The sequence below is a fragment of the Nycticebus coucang genome, chromosome 24 (genome assembly GCF_027406575.1).
Source record: "Nycticebus coucang isolate mNycCou1 chromosome 24, mNycCou1.pri, whole genome shotgun sequence".
Classification (NCBI taxonomy): Eukaryota; Metazoa; Chordata; class Mammalia; order Primates; family Lorisidae; genus Nycticebus; species Nycticebus coucang.
Window position 1 is genome coordinate 24,348,529 of NC_069803.1, and position 27,973 is coordinate 24,376,501.

General features: G+C 38.4%; 1 protein-coding gene across 2 annotated transcripts in view; it reads left to right on the forward strand.

Moving 5' to 3' along the window:
• ADAM28 (ADAM metallopeptidase domain 28) overlaps window positions 1-27,973 on the forward strand; it is a 156,258-nt gene that overhangs the window by 70,873 nt on the left and 57,412 nt on the right. The window contains exon 2 of one of the 2 annotated variants that reach the window (XM_053578786.1): window positions 7,959-8,108. Coding sequence is in view for 1 of the 2 variants with exons in the window: in XM_053578785.1 (XP_053434760.1) it covers window positions 27,331-27,382 (52 nt within the window). In the remaining variant the exon portion in view is untranslated. Of the gene's footprint in view, window positions 1-7,958; window positions 8,109-27,268; window positions 27,383-27,973 lie in introns of those variants that run through there. The other variant, XM_053578785.1, reaches the window with a different exon arrangement.

Genomic DNA, 27,973 nt, shown 5'->3' on the forward strand with positions numbered 1-27,973 from the left:
TGTTCAATCCCACATACTGCTGAGTATCAGATATTCAACTTGACTCTGGATTTTGGCAAGATAAAGAAACTGGCTGAAGCATAATCCAGTGGATGGTACTTTTGAAAGCCAAGAAGTACAACGTCACAGTAAAACTGGGTAATACTAAAAATGTGTATGAGTGCTGAGATTTATGTGAAAAACTCGTCTGAATTTGAGGACAGGAAGTTCAGTAGGGTTTGGGGAATTAAAGGTCAATAGAAGAACAAAACAAAATGAGCCAAGTTTAAGTGACTTTGGACATACAGAGAGGATCAGGGGCTGATTTTATAAAAGTCCAGGGCAGGACTAAGAGCTGACAGCAAGATTTGTGAGGCCATGTGTTACACAGGAGACCCACAGGCTTTGGAATCAATTGTTCTGAGGCTGAGTGCTTGTTCTCCTTTGTCCGTAGAAGATTATTTGTGCCGATATAAGTGATACTGGTCTCTAGCAACCATTCATTTCTTTTCCTTCCTTAATGGGTCATAGGAAGACATAATCCACTCCGTTCTCAGATACATGTAATTTTTACCATGTAAAAATATTAGAAGATTGCAACGTATTTATGAGTGCACAATGTATATTTAGAAATATATTTCAGTTTTATCCTTTAAGAAAATAATTCGTTTTTATTGAGGTGCCAGACAATCATTTTTAATCTGTAGATAAATGTTAAGAATTTGTATAGGGCGGTGCCTGTGGCTCAGTGAGTAGGGCACCGGCCCCATATGCCGAGGGTGGCGGGTTCAAACCCAGCCCCGGCCAAACTGCAACAACAACAAAAAAATAGCTGGGCGTTGTGGCGGGCGCCTGTAGTCCCAGCTGCTCGGGAGGCTGAGGCAAGAGAATCGCACAAGTCCAAGAGTTAGAGGTTGCTGTGAGCCGTGTGACGCCACGGCACTCTACCCGAGGGCGGTACAGTGAGACTCTGTCTCTACAAAAAAAAAAAATAATAATAATAAAATAATAAGAATTTGTATAATACATCGGAACAGAGTGAGTATATAGGTGAGAAGTTTCTCACTGTCAGGCAAGCATGTCTAAGGATTTCTACCTGCTTGGTCAATGCTGATCTGGACAGATAGCACAAGCCAGCAGTTATTAGCCATCCAAGAGGTAGAATATGTCATAATATTGGAAATCTAGCCTTTCAAAGAAAATATGCAACATGCCTAAAGTAAAGGGTCTTTTTTACTTAGATCACTATTTCAAGTGCTATTTTCAGGGAACCAATGTCCAATAGATGAGATAATATGGAAATTAGTTGGTCTTTATAAAAGAATTACAGATTATATTTGGCGAAAGGCACCCAGTCTTCCTCCCCCCACTGCCATAACAACCTTGTTATAAATGATGTTTCTCCTCCGAAATTGCTATTATTACTGTTTTGTGTTTTATACTTTGGCTCCTGCTTTTTGGCTCTGGGACGGAATAAAGTGAGAATAGGAAACATCATTTCTCCTGCCCGGTTTCCTGCCAAGGAAGCAGGAGGAAATGGTAAGGAGCTGGAGGTGTGGATTGAAGTCAGTTCCTGAAATCTCTCTAAATCCATTCGGTTCATCCTCTGAACTGGAGACTTGCTATTAATAAAATATTGTGGCCCAGACCGAGAAAGGACGCTGATGGACACTCAAGGAACCTATTTCATCATAGTCAGGCTAACAGAAAAATGGAATAATCCCAACGATGATGGGAAGGTATTTTAAAATAAAAACCCACCATTTATTCACAAGTAAAAAATATTTTAGTATACTCAGAATTTAAAAATATATTTAAATAAATAGGTGATATGCTTCCTAGGGGAAAGGAAGCTTGATATTATTATATGCAGATAATACACCTTCTAGGACAATAAAAAAATTACTTTGACAATTGCATGGAACCAAGATATTCAATTTAAGGGAATGACTATACTGTAAAAATATAAAAGACATTTGTCTCATATATTCCTCCATGTCAATGCTTTATAATAGCAATGACATCTTAAATCATGAATGTAAAAAATATTCCATCCACAAATAGCAAGGAAAATGAAAATACTGTCAATAAAAGAAATAATATTTTAGAAAAATATTTGATATGGGATAGAGTCTGCTATCTTTCTGAAATTTGAGCAGTTGATTTCTTTGGTTATCCCAGTCTTGGCTATAAGGATATATGTGGTAGAAAATTATTTTGGAATAGTTATTAAAACTCTCCGCTTTTCGCCGGTGCCTTGAGCTGAGAATTTTGAACTTTAAAGTTGTCATTCTGTTTAGATTGTCACCCACCATTTCAAATCCTTTGACATTCTTATTCCTTATAAATTCTTTCATTCACACACTATCAACCCTCCTGAACTTTCTATTTGGCCGGCCCTTTGTTACAGGTGACCATAGACAGCTTACGCATGCCATCAGCTCCTGGAGTTTGTGCCCTTAATTCCCGTAGTTACATGGACTTTTTTTTTTTTGCTGTCAGCACCAACAGAGCCAGGTCATATATTCCAGATTTCCCCAACTTCTCTAGTGGAAGGGTTGTGATTGCAATTGTTTCCCATGGTAATTTTTTGTGTTGGTGGTTGTAAGAGAGTCCAACTTAGAACGTGAAGTGTGCAAGACAGCATTATGATAAGCAAAGCAGTGATGGGTTTATGAAGGTAGAAAAGGATTATTGAAGTGGAGTGCTAACCAACAGAATCACTTGAGGTGCTAGAGAAATAAACTTGGAGGTTGTACAGACAGGCAGAATGTCTCAAATGGCCGGGTGGAGCAGCTCACACCTGTAATCCATGATAAACTCCCATTTGGTCGTGGTGTATAATTCATTTTATATGCTATTAGATTCAGTTTGGAAGTCTTTTGTTGAGATTTTTGCTTTTATATTTATAAGGAGCATGGGTCTGTAACTCATTCTTCTATTCTGCGAAGTCTTTGATTTTCAGTATACTTTATTTTTATTATCTTTCATTTTCCTTCAGTTTGTTTTTCCTTTGGCGCTTCTGGAGTCATATGCTTTCTTCATTTATTTTATATTTTTCTTCATTGAGGCTATACATTTTCCGTCCAAGCTATCCTTTAACTGTAGCCTACAGGTTCTTCCATTTATTTATTTATTTTTTCATTTTTCTAAATAAAAGTTTTATTATTTTACATTGAAACTCATGATCCATTTGTATAAAATGTGAGACTTTGGACAAAGACTTTTCTTTTTTTTTTTTTACATATACCTGTGTTTATTAGGTTTATCAAGTTCTTCCATTTAATGTCACCATATCACTATTTTTAGATAATATGAAATTTTTGTTTTATTTCATCATTGACCCACGGGCTATTTAAAATAGAATTATTTTTATTTGCAGTAAATAGAAGGCCTTTATTTTCCAATGTTCTTCTTAGTTTTGAGTCTATTGCTGGAATCATATATATTTCTTTTTTTGGCCAGGCTGGGTTTGAACCTGCCACTTCCACTATATGGGGCTGGTGCCCTACTCCTTTGAGCCACAAGCGCCACCCGCTGGAATCCCTTTGAAGACGTTTTGCTACTTACCTCTTAGAAGGAACTGGAATAGTTTGTGGAAAATACATTGAGCCTGTCAGTGACTTTGCTGATAATATTTTGGCGTTAATTTCAGAGTCCTATTCATTCCCATTCAGGCTTTCTCATAAAAATGTGTGAAGCTTAGCATTAAAAAAAAAACTATAATCAAACTGGGATTACTAAATGTAGTAAGGCAGGTTTTCCTTCTAAAGTGGTTCTAAAGTTAATTCCAAAAAAAAATTCCATGACGTCATCTAAGGCCATGTCTTTAGAGTAATTTAAAAAGGAGATAAATTCATATGGTGAGTACTTTGAAATCAAGCCCACATGGGTTTGCAAACTTTACATTGTTGATAAAAAATTACTCTCATTTACCAATGCAGTTTTGTTCAAAATATACCAAATTGGTAGTAAGCTTCTTGAATTCAAATCCTGCTTTTATCACTCATTGATTTTGTCACCTTATGCAAATTCCATAACTTCGCTAACAACGATAATAATGTCTTTCTTCAAAGCATGATTTGAGGGTTGTAAATATGATTTATTTAAAGCACCAAGCCCATGGCCTGCCACAAGGAAGTCATTCTGCAAGTCTTAGTTATTCCTATATGTACTGATATTAAAACCACCGGACTGGGGCAAACGTGTAAGAATTCTTGCCCCACTCGTAGTATTATATTGGATTTTGTCCTCTTTTCAATTTTGTGAGTCAATAGAGTACATGTTTTTTCAGGAATGGGTTTATGCATCTTCCAAAGAACCTGCATACGTGATGAGCTTGAAGTAGGTATTCAACGACCTGGTTGATTTCCACATTCTTAGTGAGCGCTTAGTTTGCTCCCAGTAAACTGAAGATCAATTTAAAAGGGCTTAGATTTCTCTTACCTCGGCATTTCACAAAAACATCTGATCACTAGGTGGCAGCAATGTGCAGGGAAGGACAAGGAAGTTGTGACTCACTCTGAAGAAGTTAGCTGTTAAGGGCAGCCTGGGTGTCAGCTTCCTGGGTGCTGTTATCAGCCCAAGTTGCTTCTTGTCATCAGGAAGGCATCTCTTAGGTAAAGTTCAAGTTGTAATTGAGCCCTTCACCCAGGGGGCATGCCGAACACCCTCATGTTGTGCGCAGCAGGTGAGAGCCCACCAAAATGAAAACAATGTAACCTAAACATTCGTATCCTCATATGAATCTGAAATAATAATAAAAAATATATTTCATAGCTAATGTTAATGAAGCAGAGTTGTAGTTTCCCTCTTACCCAACTCCACAGGATTGTCAGCCTGTCATTTGAGACTATTTTTCATAAAAATATTAATGAAGAATGTATTTCAGAAGCACTTCTTGTGGTCCTTGGAAGTATAACAAAGACATCTATACCAGAATGTTTATTGCAGACAATTCATAATTGCTAAGTCATGGAAGAAGCCCAAGTGTCCATCGATCCACGAATGGACTAGCAAATTGTGGTACCTGTATACCATGGAATATTATGGAGCCTTAAAGAAAGATGGAGACTTTATCTCTTTCATGTTTACATGGACGGAGCTGGAACATATTCTTCTTAGCAAAGTACCTCAGGAATGGAAGAAAAAGCATCCAATGTACTCAGCCCTACTTTGAAGCTAAATTATAGCTTTCACGTGAAGGCTATAACCCAACTATAGCACAAGACTATGGGGAAAGGGCCAAGGAAGGGGAAGGGAGGGGGGAGGTTAGGGTGGAGGGAGGGCAATGGGTGGGGCCACACCTACAGTGCATCTTAGAATGGGTACAGGCGAAACCTACTAAATGCAGAATACAAATGTCTACATACAATAACTAAGAAAATGCCATGAAGGCTACGTTGAACAGTTTGAATAAATAAATAAATAAAAGCGGGAGCCCAGAATTCTCCAATGTGACACACTGAAATACTCCTCAAAACAAACATATCTATGGATTGATGTGGCTTACCTGAAAGAATGGCCCTAAAAAATAACACGGTGAAAACACACTGGGGACTTGCCTACTTTCAGTAGATGTTCTACATTCTGTAATATATTCTAAGTGGAAGGCGTCCCTACTGCAAGCCTGAGCTCCCTAAACAAAGTTAAATTTATGTGTCTGCTTCTTTTTGTTTTTTTGGAGACAGAGTCTCACTATATCACCCTTGGTAGAATGCTGTGATGTCACAGCTCACAGCAACCTCAAATTCCTGGGCTTAAGTGATTCTCTTGCCTCAGCCTCCCAAGTAGCCAGGATTACAGGTACCCGCCAAAATGTGTGGCTATTTTTTTTTTTTTTTTTTTTTTTTGGTTGTAGTTGTCATTGTTGTTTGGCAGGCCCAGGCTGGGTTCAAAGCCACCAGCTCCCGTGTATGTGGCTGGCGCCCTAGCTACTGAGCTACAGGCACTGAGCCTATAGGTCTGTTTCTTTATGAAAAATTTTAAAGCCAGCTGCTAACACTCCGTGGAGAGTTGATAAATTTTCCTCAAAATTATAGGATTGACTCCCTCCCGTTTCTTAATTCTATCAGACCCTCCAGACACAAATCTAGTCTCATTTTCTTCAAGAATCGTCCACAGTCCAGAGAAGAAAATTAAAAATCATCTTATCTGGCTGTATTATTTTACACATGGAGAAAAGTGAGAGAGATTAATTGGATTGCCTAAGGTTACACGGTCATGCTGCTCTGAGACCAGAAACCAAATCTTCAAGTCCAAGTTTCTTCCACTCCCTGACTTCCTTACTGCCTGTAGTGAACTGCTCAGGCTTTGAAAATTACTAATAAATATAGTTTCGGAATATAGTGTTCTAGGAAATGAAACAAATGTTCTAGCATCAGTTCAGTAGCCTCACCGTGACGTAGGAGGCTTGCTGGAGACAATTCCTCCCGTAGCCCTGGCTGGTTAGTTTGAGGGGGAGATAATGGCTATTACAATGAGATTGGAACAAAATTCTCAGCATTATTATACCGACTATTAGTGTCATTTACCTTTGGTGCCAGGAACCAATGTATATTCCAGAGCACTGCTTTTGAACCCAAGTCTATAGATGGACTTGAGAGGATCAGTAACCCCCACCCGGGAGTGCACGCAGAATTGTTTTTTCTTTTGCATTTATCTGGAGGTGAATTCCACAGCCTTCCTCAGATTTTTCTAAGGGTTTTATGAACCAAAGACACGTTAAATACCACTAAAGGAAGTGAATCCTCTTATAAGACTTAAGTTAATCCTTTTATGTTTAGTATTTCCACCCAGTATCTCTTCTTTTGGCTTCATCAGCAATTCTGTGTTCCCCTCACCCCTTCCCATTTCAGACACTCAGTGTTATCATGGTCTTTTTTTTTTTTTTTTTTGGCTCTTCAAAGCCTATCTTCAAGAACAAAAAAAAAATCCTCAAGACTGTCTTACCAACCGAGGTCCCTGCGGCCCATGAATGAAACTTCCTTTCCTCTCTTCTGCTTAGTTGAGCAACTGCTTCCTGCTTTGCTGACCAGAGGACGTGTTTAGCGTCCTTTGCCCTTTACCATCCTGTCCTATAGACCAACTTTAATGATTGCAGGTGGAGTATAGTTCTTTTCTTATATTTAGCAATTTAACTTTCTAGAGACATGGATCTTTGAGGAGCTGGAGGGGTAGAGAAAATATTTCACCATGCTGTGGCAGGTGGCAGGGAGCAGCATGAGGTGGGGTGTTGTCAGAACTCCAGCGTCTAGTGTGAAAATCACCAAATATCCTGGCAGGAGGCGAGAGAGAAGCCAGAGCTTGGTTTGATAGGTGAAGGAACAGCCAAGCAAATGAAGGGAATCTGCTGGAAAGAAACCCAAATGTATTTTAATATGGTCCCAAAAAGAAAGAGGAGGTAGGGTCAGACTCAGTAAATTGGGGAGAGATTAATAAGACAGTTTATAGAACTGAGCACAGGGCTTCAGGGAACCCTTGAAGGTCCTGGCTTGACCCCGAAGTTGGTATGCATAGGGAACAACTAGGCATGCCACCAGATGTAGTTTACACATTAAAAAGTTTCAGAGAGAGGGAAGGAGGGAGAGGGGTGGGTCCTTGGTGTGTGCCAAGACATGGCAAGACATGATTGCAAGAGGGACTGTACCTGACAAATGCAATCAGTGTAACCTGGCTTATTGTACCCTCAATGAATCCCCAACAATAAAAAAAAAAAAAAGGATAAAAAAAAGTTTCTGGCAGGTCTCTGCCATTACTTAATTGGTGCAGTTAAATACCCCACCCTCCCCCACCCCTCACTTTTTTTGGTAGACACTGCTCTTCGTGTCTCAAAAATCACAATGTTGCACACACATGGTGAAATATACTTAAAAATTCATTATTTCAACTTGGAATTGCAGATTGTTGCAAGAGATTCTCATTAGTGACTAACTGGATGCTTTTATATGCTTTGCTGTCTTTCTGTTTTGTCAAAATAGATCCCGTGCAACTGAATAAAAGCTTTTGACCCAAGTTGTCAAAGATCCTATCTGGATGAGGAAAAGCCTTCACTTTAAGAGTGGACTTGAGCTGAACTAGACCACCTGGGAGGACAGCACAGATTATAAGGAACATGTAGAGAACACCAGGTTATTTATTTATTTATTTATTTATTTATTTTATTTTTTATTTTTATTTTTTTGCAGTTTTTGGCCAGGGCTGGGTTTGAACCTGCCACCTCTGGCATATGGGGCCGGCGCCCTACCCCTTTGAGCCACAGGCGCTGCCCTAATTTAAAAAGCTGTGCATCTGTCTCCAGATGGTGAAAATGTGTACCTGCTTGTATGTGGGTATTCTCTGTAACACTGTTCATGATAGGAGAATGCTGGAAGGCATTGCAACAAAAGACATCAGTTAAATTGTTGATGTTCATAAAATAGTTACGCAAATGATAAAATGCTTCCGAACTGTATCTATGAACATAGGAGGTTTTTGCAACAAATACAAATGATCTCATTTTGGAAAAATTATTATTACATGTAGATGCATAGAAAATTTTTCTAAGAAAATATACTCTGGGGCGACAGTTTATTTATGATTTAGAGGAGTTGGAGCCTTTACATACTTTTTTACTTTTTTCTTATTGGTACTTTATATTTTTCCATACTCAATATGTGTTAACCTTATACTAAAGAAAAAGCATTTTCAGGAAGGGCATTTGGCATTATATGTCAGAAGTCAAGGAAAGTCATGCTCTCTGCATAAGAAAATTTTTACATTTGGAATATAACCAAAGGAAATGATAAGCAGTGTAAACATCTGAAGTAAAATATTGAACTAATTTTCCCTTCCTCAGCAAAACCTTTGGTAATACCATCAGCCTTATCATTTTTTAAATCTTTGCCAATTTGATGGATAAAATAAGAGTTTATTTATATTCATATTTGTATCTTTAAGCAGTCTGTAATGAGTGTATTGGGAAGGAATTCCTTTTCCATACTGTTATTTAGTAGATCTACTAATTGGTAAACCTGCTAATTACTGCCATTCATGGAGCCCTTGTGGCTTCCCCCTCTGATGTGAGATTATGACCTTATCGTACACTAAACACTTAGACATATTCTTTTCCATTTCCGGACTTTCTATTCCACTGATGTATTTCTATGCCTGCACAAGACTTTAAAATTTTGTAGTTTCATGATTGATTATAACATCCTGTAAAAAAATATATATATACCCTAACTTTGTCTTACTTTATGTGTTTGCTCACATAAAGAACTATTCATCCGTAAGGTTGACAATATGAATAACAGTACTTTGGGGCCCTTGTCAGTGCTTTGACATATAAACTGATGATGTTTTCCTCTAGGTCTGGGCATTTCTTGATCACTTGTTTACATCCCCAGACCAGGTTTCATCTGCAGACTGGGGCTGCTCCTAGTCAGCTTCTCTGCTGTCTCGTCCTTACTCCCTGCCTCCAGCTTCTTTCCTAAGAATAAGTAATGGCAACGTAGAGCCTTCCTGTAGCTTCTTCTATTGTGGTTTATGTCTCATTCTTTCATATTTTCTTCTAGAACAGTGTCTAGAAGACATATGTCTCATATTTTCTTCTAGAACAGTGTCACGTAGCAACTGGAGCCTATTCTGGCCCAGACTGCTAGGAATAAGTATATGCTCTGGAAAAATGGCAGTGTGGGTGAATTTAAAAGTTATGATGATGTGACCCAATGCTATTTGATCAAGAAACACATAGTTTTAGCCACTTTATCTCTCTTATTCTAAACTAAACATCTATTGAATTGCACATAGCTCTTGTCTAATAACCAACAGTCTGGCCAGCTATGGTTCCGCTGCAGGACATTCAAGTTGCTTTGTGTTCCATATAGTCCCAAGGAATCGGAGGGAGTGTCTGTAGCAGAAACACTAGAGCCTGAAGCTTACGTTGTCATCTTACGCAAATGCTCTCCTGCGTGCTTGTTGAGTACAGCAGTTTCCTTCATCACGTGAGTGGGTTTCCTCCTTGTGCCTTTCTCCTTGTTACATAGAGATTTTTCTTAAAGAAAAACGAAGCATATCAAATAACAAAAAAAAAAAAAAAAAGCATACCAAAAAATAAAATCGATTTTTCTTAAAGAAAAATGGGGGTAACCTATGCCTCCTAAGTTGTGTTATTTTAACAGGTGTGCTTCATTCTTGTCTTTATTTATTTTTTGTGTTTTTGAAACTTTAGAGCAATGTTCTATTGCCTTAGCGCTGGATAGATAGATTTTCATGGTCTTCAAGATGGTTGTTTTACTATGTATTCCACGTGGATCAAATGATACCTTCCTAGTTCTGTTGTTGCCTACCCTACACATTGGCAGAAATGCCATTATCGATTTATCCATTCAGCATGTTCTGTGCGTCCCTCATCTAGCCTCCGCCACTCACTCTTGGCAGACTATTTTGCTCTTACTTCATGGAGAAAATTCGTTCCCCAGTTTGCATGCTTCTTCACTCCACCCCAATATTTTTAGGTGATTCATTGTAATCCATGATGCTACTCTAATCCACCTACCTCTTTTCTTAGTCTCCCCTCATCTCAAGTATAGGGAGGGAGTATTAGCTGTAACCCTCCACTATGTAATTTTCGTCCTTTTTCTAGACTCTTTCCTTTCAGCTATAAATGACCAGTATTATCTTGGGGGAACAACCAGCTTTCTTTTCTGCTTTCTTTCAAATGACAAGCTCTATAAACAATGTATTTTTATTCATAGTCTCTGCTCTGTCTTCACCTCTCCACCGAAACCACCGATAACAAAGGCGTCAGTGACCTTCCCATTACCAAATCCAAAGACCACTTCTTAGTTACCATCAATTATTTCTTGGGGATATCTGGTGCTGCCGGCAACTTTATTTATTTAGGAATTTTCTTCTGCAATACTAGCTTCCTGGTTGTCTGACATTCTGGCTCGTTCTGCTACCTCTCCAAGGCTTAGGCTCCCTTTCTGTTATTCATTGAGTATGAGCACCGGTGACAATCTGGGTTACACCAAGGTGTTCATCTCTAGTCCTTGCCCTATAAACTACAAAATGGCTAAGGGGAGAAGAATGGTAATTTTCTCACTGTTGGGGAAAACATTTCACAACCATTGTGATTATTTTTTCCTTTGTTATGACTTAACTGGTAGAAAGAGGACTGTGATAAGCTGTAGGTGGATGCTAGATCCAAGACACACTTTGTGTTAATCAGGGTATTCCAGAGAAGCAGAGCCAACACCTCTTAAATACATAGCTAGTAATTAGGGGTGTGAGAGGTTATTGGCTGATTATAAAATGCAAACTTAAGCAAGAAGGTAAAACCGTATGTAAATATAGTACTTGAAAGGTGATAACAAAATCTCTTGTTTTTCTTTTGTAAAAATGTATTTACTAAGCTGAAAGCAAATAGCTTTCTTTCCCTTGTGTAACACTATCTACAAGTACTTAACCACAGGTGGGAATATAGTTAGAATGAAAAACTCTGCGATTTTAAATTGGTTTTGCTCTTAAAAGTCATAGATTATTTTATCTCTTTTTTTGAATCTTAGGAGTACATGACTTGTGGTTCCAAGACTCTGCTTTTTTTTTAAGAGTGATCCCCCTTTAATCATTAATTCAGTGCACATTCATTCATTCTGTAGCTACTATTTTCTTTTTTTTTTTTGTAGAGACAGAGTCTCACTGTACTGCCCTCAGGTAGAGTGCCGTGGCGTCACATGGCTCACAGCAACCTCTTAACTCTTGGGCTTATGCGATTCTCTTGCCTCAGCCTCCCGAGCAGCTGGGACTACAGGCGCCCGCCACAACGCCCGGCTATTTTTTGGTTGCAGTTTGGCCGGGGCTGGGTTTGAACCCGCCACCCTCGGCATATGGGGCTGGCGCCCTACTCACTGAGCCACAGGCGCCGCCATGTAGCTACTATTTTCTAATTACCTTGTTAGGGTTTTGGGAATTTGATGATAACTTAAACATATGTCTTAAAGAAGATGTCAGTTTAGGGAAAGGAAGGCCTTATCTTCATGATTTTAGAAAAGATTCGTTTTTTAATGTTTATTTTTACATAATTGTTAAATTACAAAAGTAATAACCCTACTTAAAAATTAAGGAATACGGAAAGAGACGAGGCAAAAACAAAACACCGCTCAGAATGTTTTGGATTTTTTTTTCTATTTTTGTTTTTTATTCTGAATACGATTTTGAAGTTTTAATTTAGCTTTGGGCATTCTGTATATAACTTTATTACCTTATTTTTGCCTAACTAGTATAATATAAAGAGTTCCCATAATATAAAAATTCATTGTAAAGGTAATTTTATTCTGTGGTTTAATATTTTTTTAGTAGGTGTGCAGCACTTGCCTATCTATCTTCTTATTTTGGGATATTTGGTTTTATCCTTTATTAACAATGTAGCTATCATCTTGACAAAAAACCCATTCTAGATTTCAGGCAATTTTTTTTTACGCTGGTCTGAATATATTTTTTTTTTTTTTAGATTTTTTTGAAAATTTCATATGCATATATGGGCACATACAATAAGGCGGTTTGATTAGAATGATTCTCACTGTTTGACAACTTGTTTAATATAAAAGAAAATATTTTAACATCTTGACCCTTGAGGCCATGTACAGTGGCTCATGCTTGTAATCTTGATATTCTGGGAGGCTGAGGCAGGTGGATCACCTGAGCTCAGGAGTTCCAGACCAGCCTGGGCAAGAGCGGGACCTTGACTTTACTAAAAATAGAAAAACTAGCTGGTCATTATGGCAGGTGCTTGCACTCTCAACTACTCAGGAGGCCAAGGCGGGTGGATTGCTTTAGCCAGAGAGTTTGAGGTTGTTGCTGGAGGCTGCCATGATGCCACAATACCCTACCCAGGTCAATAGGGTGAGACTCTGTCTCAAAAAAAAAAAATAAATAAAGCACCACCTGGACCTCCATAAGAGCTGTGCCAGGACCACGACCAGCGCCTACCCAGACCTCCATAAGACCTGTGCCGTGACTGCGATCGGCGCCCACCCGGACCTTGGTAAGAGCTTCCCTGCGACCCCTGACACACGCCTGCTGGGCCTCCACACATCCTGAGCAGGAACTGCAGGAGCCACACAATCCTGCGTCCTCCCTCCTGTATCTGCCTGTCTCCACACTGGCCCGCTCGTTTGGCCAGGGACTCTGGTAGCCGCGTGCCCTCCAGAGCCCTCCCTGCCTCTGTGCAGAGCCCTTCTCCTGGTCAGAGACTGCTGGAGCCTTGGGCTCCCTGTGCCAAAATCACTGGGTGCTAGGTATTCCCAGAACCGTGTGCACCCCCGCACGCCCTGTTGCTGGATCCGGGTGTGTCACACTCTGGAGCTGCTTCCACAACCAGAACTCCCTGGCTGGGGCAGCCCCACAGGAACTACACAGGGTCACTCCCTACAAAAATCCAGCAACAATAGAGTGATCCCGCTCTGGGATCTAATCTTGGAGAGACACCTCCCCAACTCTGAGGACGGCCAGAGGCAACAGTGAAAAACAATCATGAGGTGAAATCAACAGAAAAACTCTGGAAATATGAATAATCAGAGTAGATCAACTCCCCCAAGGATCAATGGGGCAGACACAGCACAAGATCCCATGCACAAAAAAATAGCTGAGATGTCAGAAATCAAATTCAGAATCTGGATAGCAAATAAGATTGAATTAGAATTCCAAGCAGTAACCCAAAAGATATCTCAAGAATTCAACAAATTCAAAGACCAAATGACCAAAGATTTTGACACGTTGAGACAAGAAGTTGCATCCTTCAAAGATCTGAAAAACACAGTAGAATCCCTCAGTAACAGAATGGAGCAAGCAGAAGAAAGGCCTTCTGACACTGAAGACAAAGCTTTCTAATGCTCCCAAACTCTCAAAGAGGAAGAGAAATGGAGGACAAAAACAGATCACTCTCTCAGAGAGCTCTGGGATAATTCAAAGAAAATCAATATTCGTCTTATAGGGATCCCCTAAAGTGACGAAGTGGCTTCACAAGGCACAGAGTCTCTTCTCCATGAGATTATGAAGGAGAACTTTCCAGACATGCCAAGAGATTCTGAAATTCAGATGCAGATAGTTTCAGAACTCCAGCACAACTTAACCGAAATAAAATATCCCCCAGACACATTATAATTAATTTCACTAAAGTTAATATGGAGGAGAAAATTCTGAAAGCAGCCAGATGAAAGAAAATCATCACCTACAAGGGCAAGAATATTAGAATAACTATAGATCTCTCTGCTGAAACCTTTCAAGCTAGAAGAGGATGGTCATCGACTTTTAATCTCCCAAAACAAAATAACTTTCAACCCAGGATCCTGTACCCAGCTAAACTGTGTTTCATTTATGATGGAGAAATTAAATACCTTAAAGAAATTCATGTGTTGAAGAAATTTGCCATAACTAAACCAGCTTTCCAGGATATTCTCAGACCTATACTTCATAAAGACCAGCGTCACCCTCCTCCACAAAAGTAAACCCACCCAGAAACTTTTGATCAAATTCCAACTTCCACAGTTGCAATAGGATTTAAAAAGTCCACTGCACTCTCAAAAAGCTTACCAATATTCTCAATTAATGTGAATGGTTTAAGTTGTCCTCTAAAGAGGCGCGGTTTGGCTGACTAGATACAAAAACTCAAGCCAGATGTCTGCTGCATACAAGAATCTCATCTTACATTAAAAGACAAATATAGACTCAAGGTAAAAGGATGGTCATCTATACTCCAGGCAAATGGAGAGCAGAAAAAATCAGGCATTGCAATCCTATTCGCAGACGCAATAGGCTTTAAACCAACCAAAATAAGGAAGGATACGGATGGACACTTCATATTTGTTAAGGGTAATACTCAATATGATGAGATTTCAATTATTAATATTTATGTACCCAACCAGAATGCACCTCAATTTATAAGAGAAACTCTAACAGATGTGAGCAACTTGATTTCCTCCAGTTCCATAGTAGTTGGAGATTTTAACACCCCTTTAGCAGTGGTGGATAAATCCTCCAAAAAGAAGCTAAGCAAAGAAATTTTAGATTTAAACTTAACCATTCAACATCTGGACGTAACAGACATCTACAGAACATTTCATCCCAACAAAACTGAATATATATTCTTCTCATCAGCCCATGGAACATACTCCAAAATTGACCATATCCTAGGCCACAAATCTAACCTTAGCAAATTAAAAAAAAAAATAGAAATTATTCCTTGCATCTTCTCAGACCATCATGGAATAAAAGTTGAACTCAATAACTACAGGAATCTGCATACCCATACAAAAAAAATGGAAGCTAAACAACTTTATGCTGAAGGATAGATGAGTTATAAATGAGATTAAGAAGAAAATCACCAAATTTTGAGAACAAAACAACAATGAAGATGCAAGTTATCAGAACCTCTGGGATACTCAAAGGCAGTCCTAAGAGGGAAATTTATATTACTGCAAGCCTTCCTCAAGAAAATGGAAAGAGAGGAATTTAATAACTTAATGGGACATCTCAATCAACTGGAGAAGGAAGAACATTCCAACCCCAAACCCAGCAGAAGAAAAGAAATAACCAAAATCAGAGCACAATTAAATGAAATTGAAAACAAAAGAATTATATAACATCAATAAATCCAAAAGTTGGTTTTTTGAAAAGATCAATAAAATAGATAAACCTTTGGCCAACCTAACCAGGAAAAAAAGAGTAAAATCTCTAATTTCATCAATCAGAAATGGTAACGATGAAATAACAACAGACCCCTCAGAAATTGAAAAAAATCCTTAACGAATACTACAAGAAACTCTACTCTCAGAAATATGAAAATCTGAAAGAAATCGACCAATATCTGGAAGTATGCCAACTACCAAGACTTAGCCAGAATGAAGTAGAAATGTTGAACAGGCCTATATCAAGTTCTGAAATAGCATCAACTATACAAAATCTCCCTAAAAAGAAAAGCCTAGGACCAGATGGCTTTACGTCAGAATTCTACCAAACCTTTAAAGAAGAACTAGTACCTATATTACTAAACCTCTTCCAAAATATAGAAAAAGAAGGAATATTACCCAACACATTCTATGAAGCAAACATTACCTTGATACGCAAACCAGGGAAAGACCCAACAAGAAAAGAAAATTATAAACCAATATCACTAATGAATATTGATGCTAAAATACTCAGTAAGATCCTAACGAACAGAATCCAACAACACATCAAAAAAATTGTACACCATGACCAAGTGGGATTTATCCCAGAGTCTTAAGGCTGGTTCAATATATGTAAATCTATAAATGTAATTCAGCACATAAACAAATTAAAAAATGAAGACCATATGATTCTCTCAATTGACGCAGAAAAAGCTTTTGATAACATCTAGCATCCCTTCATGATCAGAACACTTAAGAAAATTGGTATAGAAGGGACATTTCTTAATGTAATAGAGGCCATCTATAGCAAACCCACAGCCAATATCGTACAGAATGGAGTTAAATTGAAATCATTTCCACTTAGATCAGGAACCAGGCAAGGTTGCCCATTGTCTCCATTGCTCTTTAACATTGTAATGGAAGTTTTAGCCATTGCAATTAGGGAAGTAAAACCAATCAAGGGTATCCACATAGGGTCAGAAGAGATCAAACTTTAACTTTTTGCAGATGATATGATCGTGTATCTGGAAAACACTAGGGATTCTACTACAAAACTTTTAGAAGTGATCAAGGAATACAGCAATGTCTCAGGCTACAAAATCAACACCCATAAGTCTGTAGCCTTTATATATACCAACAATAACCAAGCCAAAAAAAAAACCAGTCAAGGACTCTTTTCCTTTCACAGTAGTGCCAAAAAGATGAAATATTTGGGAGCATACCTAACAAAGGACGTGAAAGATTTCTACAAAGAGAACTATGAAACTTTAAGAAAAGAAATAGCTGAAGATGTTAACAAATGGAAAAACATACCATGCTCATGGCTGGGAAGAATCAACATTGTTAAAATGTCTATACTACCCAAAGCAATATATAATTTTAATGCAATTCCTATTAAAGCTCCATTGTCATATTTTAAAGATCTCTTAAAAATAATATTTCATTTTATGTGGAATCAGAAAAAACCTCAAATAGCCAAAACATTACTCAGCAATAAAAACACAGCAGGAGGAAGCACCGTACCAGACCTGAGACTGTACTATAAATCGATAGTGATCAAAACAGCATGGTACTGGCACAAAAACAGAAGATGATGTCTGGAACAGAATAAAGAACCAAGAGATGAATCCAGCTACTTACCGTTATTTGATCTTTGACAAGCCAATTAAAAACATTCAGTGGGGAAAAGATTCCCTATTTGACAAATGGTGCTGGGTGAACTGGCTGGCGATCTGTAAAAGACTCAAACTGGACCCACACCTTTCACCATTAACTAAGATAGACTCTCACTGGATAAAAGATTTAAACTTAAGACATGAAACTATAAAAATACTCGAAGAAAGTGCAGGGGAAACTCTTGAAGGAATTGGCCTGGGTGAATATTTTATGAGGAGGACTCCCCAGGCAATTGAAGCAGTATCAAAAATACATTGCTGGGACCTGATTAAACTAAAAAGCTTCTGCACAGCCAAGAACAAAGTAAGTAAAGCAAGCAGACAACCCTCAGAATGGGAGAAAATATTTGCAGGTTATACCTCCGATAAAGGTCTAATAACCAGAATCCACAGAGAACTCAAAAGTATTAGCAAGAAAAGAACACGTGACCCCATCTCAGGGTGGGCAAGGGACTTGAAGAGAAACTTCTCTAAAGAAGACAGATGCACGATCTACAAACACATGAAAAAAAGCTCATCATCCTTAATCATCAGAGAAATGCAAATCAAAACTACTTTGAGATATCACCTAACCCCAGTAAGAGTAGCTCAGAAAAGCCCTGTTGTCTTTGGCATTTCAGTGGTACTTCCATCTCAGGGTTGTGGTCAAGACTGAGATGTGCTGGTGAAAATCAACCAGCACAGTCTCATCACCTCATGAGCTTTTGTTCCCTTCTCCTTTCACCCTCTGCCCAGGGCTTACATTCTCTGGACCTGAGGCAGGAGCTTGGTAGGTGGTAAGGGCATCATCTTTCCTCCTATTTTAACCTTAAATACAAACTCTATTTGCTTTGCTTCCCACATGACATTCTTTGAAATAATCAAAATGGGCAGCAGAAAGAAGAGTAAGAATCTTAGGTGGAAAAGAGAGTTTGTGAGGTTATTTAGAGGAAGGATAAAATCCTTCACGTGTACAGTTCTGCCCTGCCTTAGTTAGGGCACCTGGGAATCGAGAAGATGTGGTCCTCAGATGAGGTCCACAGTGAGATGCTTCTGGTGCTTTAATTATAGCGCGTCTTGGGCAGAGTTCAAGATATGGTCTCTCATTCATATAAGTTGATGGCTTTAATTAATTACTACTGGTAATATTTTAAGCTCTTGAATAAAATTAATACCTAGAGAATACTGCATAGTGATTATGTTATCTATTATTTTTTGAAATAGATCTTCATCTTGAGTTCCAAAACCATATTTCTAATTAATGACTGGATATCCTAATATATAAGCCTAATATATAAGATGTCCCAAATTAAACATATATATGTATATAATATAATAATATTATATATTTTATATAATATATTTTTGTATATTATATATAAAATATATATTTTTACATATTATATATCTAACATGATGTATATAATATATATCTATAAATAGTATATATTAATATATTATACGTATAATATATAAATTATATGTATTATAATGTATTTTAATTATATGTATTTAATATATTATAATATACATATATAAATTATATGTATATATAATATATTTATATATAATATTATAATTTCTATATTATATATTTATATATATTATTTATGTATTTAGAAATTTTACATACATTAAGATTAATATATAAATATTAATCTTAATTGATCTACTTTGTGAATCCCCTTTCTCAGGGGATAATTACCTACTAAAATCCTCGTACAAGAATCAGTGATGTCAAAGCATTAGCAAATGTTGTCATCTCTACTTCCTAAGTGCATTGCCAGGCTGAGCCCTGGCCTCCATTTTTCACTGTTACCACACAGACCCACGATCTCTCAGGTAACGGGTTTTAGTAGTCTCTGAATTGGTCTTTCTCTTTTCATTCCTGATCTTTTTCTGACTCTGTTACTTTCTTTACTAAGTGAATAATCTTTTAAAAACGTGAAACAACTTCCATGGTTTTCTCCTGCTTGTTCCTCACTAGCTTCAACAACATAGATCTGGTTTTTGTTCTTCAGTTTATCAAGAGTGCTTCAGCCTGAACTGTTTGCATCTTCTGTTCCCTATACCTGAAGTGCTGTTCCCTCACTTTTTTCCATGGTTAGGTTCTTATTCATGACAGTCAGTGACCAACAGGTAGAGAATTTTTGTAAATATTTTATAACATTTTGTAATAAAGGGTTTGTAAATAAAGGTGTATTTAGCCAAATTTTTCCATTTTCCCTATGTATAGTGACTGTTGGGACACCCTTTAGGTGCTAATAAATTTAGACTGAATTAGTGGAAGAGGAAAAAGAGTAATGAAAAGTGGAAGCATCCTTTCTGTTCCCTCGAGAAGGCAAAGCTGCAGACCTGGGGTTAGAAGAGGCAAGAAACCTATGAGACGCCTGACCCTGATGTCTGAAATCTCAATCACTACATTCACGAGTTCCCTTGCGACTGTTAGTTGATGCCTTTATGATCATTTAGAAGCATCCTCTTTCATTGAAATCACTCTAATATGGGAATTTGCTTTGGAACCCGTAAGATAATGCCTAATGTTAGTGGAAATGTGTTTTGTTTTTTTTTTTTTTTTTTTTTTTATTGTTGGGGATTCATTGAGGGTACAATAAGCCAGTTACACTGATTACAATTGTTAGGTAAAGTCCCTCTTGCAATCGTGTCTTGCCCCCATAAAGTGTGACACACACTAAGGCCCCACCCCCTTCCCTCCATCCCTCTTTCTGCTTCCCCCCCCCCATAACCTTAATTGTCATTAATTGTCCTCATATCAAGATTGAGTACATAGGATTCATGCTTCTCCATTCTTGTCATGCTTTACTAAGAATAATGTCTTCCACTTCCATCCAGGTTAATACGAAGGATGTAAAGTCTCCATTTTTTTTAATGGCTGAATAGTATTCCATGGTATACATATACCACAGCTTGTTAATCCATTCCTGGGTTGGTGGGCATTTAGGCTGTTTCCACATTTTGGCAATGGTAAATTGAGCTGCAATAAACAGTCTAGTACAAGTACAATCTAGTACAATCCTCTTATGATAAAAGGATTTTTTTCCTTCTGGGTAGATGCCCAGTAGTTGCCGCACCCACGGCACCACAGCCGTAGTGAGGCGGCGCTGTCTGCGTTTTAGAACGCTGGTAAGGAGGCTTGTGCTCCACGGAGCTTCGCCCCCAGCGACCCCTGCACAAACGGCATCAGAAACGGTGCTCTACGTGCCAAGTCACCCGCAGGAGCTTGAACGACCGTGGCAGCCTTTAAAATTTATTACTTTGTTTTTCTTTAGCATAGGTCTGTGTGCTCTGACACTAATCACAATGTACTTTCTCAAAGCTGAACCCACCGCACTACAGGATAAGAGAAGACACAAGCCTGCGAGACTCAGGGCCGCCTATAAGTCAGACACTAAAACATTTTAAGTAATAAATACCATCACAGTAAATACCAATGATTTAGGAGTAAAACAATTTCACAACCATGAGTGGTACTGTTTATTTTAGGTATGCTTTTAACTGCTATCAATTACAAACAGAGACAAAGTAATTACATTGTTAAAAATATCTAAAACAATCAGAGCTTACCTAAACACAAAACTGCAACCGTAAGGAAAAAATTTGTAACTTTCCCAGTAATTCAGAATGACCCTTGTGTAACCCATGACACCCCTGCCTGTGAGCAGAAGTGTATAAGTACTTGCATAAGTTTCACAATGAATTTGCAGCTGCATACTTCACCCGTGGTGTGCCAGACTGTCATTCCTGCGCCGACCTCTCAACTTTCCTCATTCCTTCTCCCTGCTTTCCCTCGGACTGGAGCCCACCGACAGGGTGGTCCGCGGCAAGTAGTGGGATTGCAGGATCGAATGGGAGGTCTAGGTTGAGTGCTTTGAGGTTTCTCCATACTTCCTTCCAGAAGGGTTGTACTAGTTTGCAGTCCCACCAGCAGTGTAAAAGTGTTCCCTTCTCTCCACATCCACGCCAGCATCTGCAGTTTTGAGATTTTGTGATGTGGACCATTCTCTCTGGGGTTAGATGATATCTCAGGGATGTTTTGATTTGCATTTCTCTAATATATAGAGATGATGAACATTTTTTCATGTGTTTGTTAGCCATTCGTCTGTCGTCTTTAGAGAAAGTTCTATTCATGTCTCTTGCCCATTGATATAAGGGATTGTTGGCTTTTTTCATGTGGATTAATTTGAGTTCTCTATAGATCCTGGTTATCAAGCTTTTGTCTGATTGAAAATATGCAAATATCCTTTCCCATTGTGTGGGTTGTCTCTTTGCTTTGGTTATTGTCTCCTTAGCTGTACAGAAGCTTTTCAGTTTAATGAAGTCCCATTTGTTTATTTTTGTTGTTGTTGCCATTGCCATGGCAGTCTTCTTCATGAAGTCTTCCCCCAGGCCAATACCTTCCAGTGTTTTTCCTATGCTTTCTTTGAGGATTTTTATTGTTTCATGCCTTAAATTTAAGTCCTTTATCCATCTTGAATCAATTTTTGTGAGTGGGGAAAGGTGTGGGTCCAGTTTCAGTCTTTTACATGTAGACATCCAGTTCTCCCAACACCATTTATTGAATAGGGAGTCTTTCCCCCAAGGTAAGTTCTTGTTTGGTTTATCGAAGATTAGGTGGTTGTAAGATGTTAGTTTCATTTCTTGGTGTTCAATTCGATTCCAAGTGTCTATGTCTCTGTTTTTGTGCCAGTACCATGCTGTCTTGAGCACTATGGCTTTGTAGTACAGACTAAAATCTGGTATGCTGATGCCTCCAGCTTTATTTTTGTTACAGAGAACTGCCTTAGCTTTACGGGGTTTTTTCTGGTTCCATACAAAACGCAGAATAATTTTTTCCAAATCTTGAAAGTACGATGTAGGTACTTTGATAGGAATGGCATTGAATAGGTAGATTGCTTTGGGAAGTATAGACATTTTAACAATGTTGATTCTTCCCATCCATGAGCATGGTATGTTCTTCCATTTGTTAATATCCTCTGCTATTTCCTTTCTGAGGAGTTCATAGTTTTCTTTATAGAGGTCCTTCACCTCCTTTGTTAGGTATATTCCTAGGTATTTCATTTTCTTTGAGACTATGGTGAAGGGAGTTGTGTCCTTAATTAGCTTCTCATCTTGACTGTTATTGGTGTATACAAAGGCTACTGACTTGTGGACATTGATTTTATATCCTGAAACATTACTGTATTTTTTGATGACTTCTAGGAGTCTTGTGGCTGAGTCTTTGGGGTTCTCTAAGTATAAGATTATGTTGTCAGCAAAGAGGGAGAGTTTGACCTCCTCTGCTCCCATTTGGATTCCCTTTATTTCCTTGTCTTGCCTAATTGTATTGGCTAGAACTTCCAGCACTATGTTGAATAGTAAAGGTGACAGAGGACAACCTTGTCTGGTTCCAGTTCTAAGAGGAAAAGCTTTGAGTTTTACTCCATTCAGTAAAATATTGGCTGTGGGTTTGTCATAGATAGCTTCAATCAGTTTTAGAAATGTGCCACCTATGCCTATACTCTTCAGTGTTCTAATTAGAAAAGGATGCTGGATTTTATTAAATGCTTTTTCTGCATCTATTGAGAGGATCATGTGATCTTTATTTTTGCCTCTGTTAATATGGTGGATAACGTTTATGGACTTGCGTATGTTAAACCAGCCTTGCATCCCTGGGATGAAGCCTCCTTGATCATGATGAATGAATTTTTTGATGATAAGCTGTAATCTATTGGCTAGGATTTTGTTGAGAATTTTTGCATCTATATTCATGAGTGAGATTGGTCTGAAATTCTCCTTTTTGTTTGGGTCTTTTCCTGGCTTTGGTATCAGGGTGATGTTTGCTTCATAGAATGTGTTGGGGAAGATTCCTTCTTCCTCAATTTTTTGGAATAATTTCTGCAGTACAGGAATAAGCTCTTCCTTGAAGGTTTGATAGAATTCTGGAGTGAAGCCATCTGGACCAGGGCATTTTTTAGTTGGAAGCTTTTTTATTGTTTCTTTGATCTCAGTGCTTGAAATTGGTCTGTTCAGGAGGTCTATTTCATCCTGGCTAAGTCTAGGGAGAGGGTGTGATTCCAAATATTGATCCATTTCCTTCACATTGTCAAATTTCTGGGCATAGAGTTTCTGGTAGTATTCAGAGATGATCTCTTGTATCTCTGTGGGATCAGATGTTATTTCCCCTTTATCGTTTCTGATTGAGGTTACTAGAGATTTTACTTTTCTATTTCTAGTTAGTCTGGCCAATGGTTTATCTATTTTATTTATTTTTTCAAAAAACCAACTCCTTGTTTCATTAATTTTCTGAATGATTCTTTTGTTTTCAATTTCATTGATCTCTGATTTGATTTTGGATATTTCTTTTCTTCTACTGAGTTTAGGCTTAGATTGTTTTTCTTTTTCCAATTCCATAAGATCTCTTTGAGATTGTTGATGTGCTCTCTTTCTGTTTTTCGAATGTAGGCATCTAAAGTGATGAATTTTCCTCTCAAAACTGCTTTTGCAGTATCCCACAGGTTTTGGTAGCTTGTGTCTTCATTGTTGTTATGCTCAAGGAAGTTAATGATTTCCTGTTTTATTTCTTCCTGCACCCATCTGTTATTCAACAGAAGATTGTTTAATTTCCATGCCTTTGGGTGGGGTCGAGCATTTTTGTTAGAGTTGAGTTCCACCTTTAGTGCCTTATGGTCTGAAAAGATACAAGGTAAAATTTCAATTCTTTTGATTCTGTTGATATTTGTTTTGTGTCCCAGGATATGATCAATTTTGGAGAATGTTCCATGGGGTGATGAGAAGAATGTATATTCTTTGTCTTTGGGGTGAAGTGTTCTATATGCGTCTATCAAGCATAGTTGTTCTCGGGTCTCATTTAAATCTCTTATATCTTTGTTTAATTTCTGTTTAGAGGATCTGTCCAGCTCTGTAAGAGGTGTGTTAAAGTCCCCTGTTATGATGGTATTATCAGATATCATATTGCTCAGACTGAGTAAGGTCTGCTTCAAGAATCTGGGAGCATTTAAATTGGGTGCATAAATATTTAGAATTGAAATGTCTTCTTGTTGTAGTTTTCCCTTGACCAATATAAAGTGACCATCTTTGTCTTTTTTGACTTTAGTTGCTTTAAATCCACATGTATCTGAAAATAAGATTGCAACTCCTCTTTTCTTCTGCATTCCATTTGCCTGAAAAATTGTCTTCCAACCCTTGACTCGGAGCTTTAATTTGTCTTTTGAAGCCAGGTGTGTTTCTTGCAGACAGCAAATGGATGGCTTGTGTTTTTTAATCCAGTCAGCCAATCTATGTCTCTTCAGTGGGGAATTCAAGCCATTAACATTTATGGAGATAATTGATAAGTGTGGTAGTATTCTATTCGTCTTATTTGGTGAGAGTCCATTGCTTAGTTTTATCTTTTGCATCAGTGTGGAGGTTAGGTTCTGTCCTTTGATTTCTGAGTTCTTACTTTGCTGCTGATCCATTGTGGTGGTCAGTGTGCAGAACAGGTTGAAGTATTTCCTGTAGAGCTGGTCTTGTTGTGGCGAATTTCCTCAATGTTTGTATATCCGTAAATGATTTGATTTCTCTGTCAATTTTGAAGCTTAGCTTAGCAGGGTACAGAATTCTGGGCTGGAAATTGTTCTGTTTAAGTAGATTAAAGGTAGATGACCATTGTCTTCTTGCTTGGAAAGTTTCATTAGAGAAGTCTGCGGTCACTCTGATGGATTTGCCCCTGTAGGTCAACTGGCGCTTACTCCTGGCAGCTTGCAGAATCTTTTCTTTTGTCTTGACTTTGGACAGGTTCATCACAATGTGTCTTGGAGAAGCTCGGTTAGAGTTGAGGCGACCCGGGGTCCGATATCCCTCTGAAAGCAGTGCGTCAGAATCTTTGGTGATGTTTGGGAAATTTTCTTTTATAATATTCTCTAGTATGGCTTCCATTCCTCTGGGGCATTCTTCTTCTCCTTCTGGAATTCCTATAACTCGTATGTTGGAACGCTTCATAAAGTCCCATAATTCTGACAGTGAACGTTCTGCTTTCTCTCTCTTCTTTTCTGCCTCTTTTACTATCTGAGTTATCTCAAAAACTTTGTCTTCTACCTCTGAAATTCTTTCTTCTGCATGGTCTAACCTGTTGCTGATACTTTCCATTGCATCTTTAAGTTCCCTGATTGACGGTTTCATTTCCTTCAGCTCTGCTATATCCTTTTTATATTCTTCGTATCGTTCATCTCTGATTTGATTCTGTTTTTGGATTTCCTTTTGGTTATTTTCCACTTTATTAGCAGTTTCCTTCATTGTTTCCATCATTTCTTTCATTGTTTTCAACATGTGTATTCTAAATTCCCTTTCTGTCATTCCTAACATTTCTGTATAGGTGGAATCCTCTGCAGTAGCTACCTCATGGTCCCTTGGCGGGGTTGTTCTGGACTGGTTCTTCATGTTGCCTGGAGTTTTCTGCTGATTCTTCCTCATGAGTGATTTATTTTATCTGTTTCCTTGCCCTAATTTTCGTTTCACTTCCTCTTGCTCTTTAAGTTCTTGTGCCTGTGGAAGTTGTGGGCGGGTTTAGACGGATTGAACACACGTGACCACTTGCCGGTTTTCCACTGTTTTAGTCCTCCTCTTGGGGTCCAGAAGTCTCTCGCTGACTCCCTGTATCCTCATAGGAGTGATGCTAGGCAGTTCCCACCAGCCAGAGATGCCTGGAGTCCTATCTCCCCTGACTCACGGTGCCCAGATGCAAGGAAGCTGTTACTTGGCTGCCATCTTGCTCCGCCTCCCAGTTTTTCTATTTTTAGTAGAGCAGGGGTCTTGCTTTTGCTCAGCCTGGTCTTGAACTTGTGAGGGGAATGTGTTTTGTAATAATAACTTGTCCTCAGTGGTATTTCTTTTCCATAGGATTTTCATAGTTATTTCTATTCCATAGCAATCTTATCAGTAGATAAGTAGATATACCTCTTAACCCTGAGGGTATAAGGTGGCTAAGCAATGGGGAAGCATTAGCGTTCATGAGGAGAGCTCAGACAACACTGAGTTCAAATTCCACTCTGCAATTTATAGAAACTTTATCTGCTTAATCTTCCCAATCTGTACAATGAGGAAATCTGAGCCTTAACGTGCTAAATCTTTTTGTCTTTTTAAACACCAATGTTTTTACCTACAAAATGAGGGTGACATGGTATTTCTAATAGAAATGTTATAAATACTAATAAAGTTGCAAGTATATGTATGATGGATTTAGGAGAGTCCCCAAAACTTAGTAGGCAGCCCAATGAATACCAGGCATATTATTAATTATACAGGATGATTTCTGGACATTCCAAAATTAGCATCTGTACCACCCGTGGCGAGTCTGGAAATTTCTCTGGAAATTTCATCCTTTGGGTTTTGAAGATTTTCTCCTGTTTGTCAATTACAGTACAAATACACCACCTCCCACCCTTCCCAAGCATCGGAAAAACCTTGTGCCTTTATATTGTCACTCATTCTTATTTCAAGATAGTTCAAGCTCCCTGAGTTCACCTTTGTGTGAGAACGGAAAAGAGACTTTTACATACTAATCGGACAGAATTAGACATTTCTCCACAGAACCACATTACATATGTAAGGAAAGACACATTCTTGATAACTTTTTGCTGATGTAGCAAAAAATATATATACATAAAACATATATATATATATATTTGTTATATATCATGTGTATGATAAATGAGTGGCACTTTTTCAAGATTTATCAAAGCATTGACCTCCTTGTGGCTTCCCAGGCTGGGTAATACACAGGAGATGTGCTGTCTGTTAGTGGGAAGTACAGAGAGGCAGAGAAAAACAAGGAATCTGAGAGCCGGGAGTAGCCAGGACTTCCTTCTCCTGTGCCATTGTTGCAGGACCACAGCTTTGAGGTTGTGCAACACCTTTGGTAAATACTTCCTGAAGCGGAGACAAGAATGAACCAGGGAGTTTTGTTCTGTCTCACTTGAGAGGCCTCAGGGACAGACCTAGCAGCCCAGGTTGGAGCAAAGTGGGCAAGAGCTGTGCTCCTGGAATCGCCCAGCATGGTGCCAGGGCTTCTTCTCATGGTCACCTTCCTCTTCTCTCCAGGTCCAGGTCGGTGTTCAACTCTTTTCCAGGTTCTGTTAGATACATGGGTGAACTTCCTGCTTTTCATTTTCTTCTGATAGTTTTATTGTATGACCTGTTTTGATTGTTCTTTTTGTTTTGTTTTCTTGACCACTTTTACCAACCAGGCTGGTTTCAATCTGTTAACTTGGGGGCTGTGAGAGATGTAAAGAGTCAGTGTTAAAGAGGCATTGAGCTAATGTTTATGTGTCTGATCTGAGAATTTAGAAATAAAAGGGAAATTTTCATATAGCATCAATGAATGTGCTTAGAGTCAAAAAGGGAAAATCGTCCAAACTTACCTCACTGTTTTTAGAGTGGTAATGATAGGGCAGATTTGACTGGTTATTGATTTGGAAAATACCTATTATTATCAGGGCCAATTTGACTCCCTTTTTTCCTCTTTTTTTTTTGAGACAGAGTCTCTATATGTTTCCCTTGGTAGAGTGCTGTGGTGTCACAGCTCACAGCAACCTCAAACTCTTGTGCTTAAACGAGTCTCTTGACTCAGCCTTCCAAGCAGCTGGAACTACAGGTGCTAGCCACAACGCGCAGCTATTTTTTGGGTGCAGTTGTCAT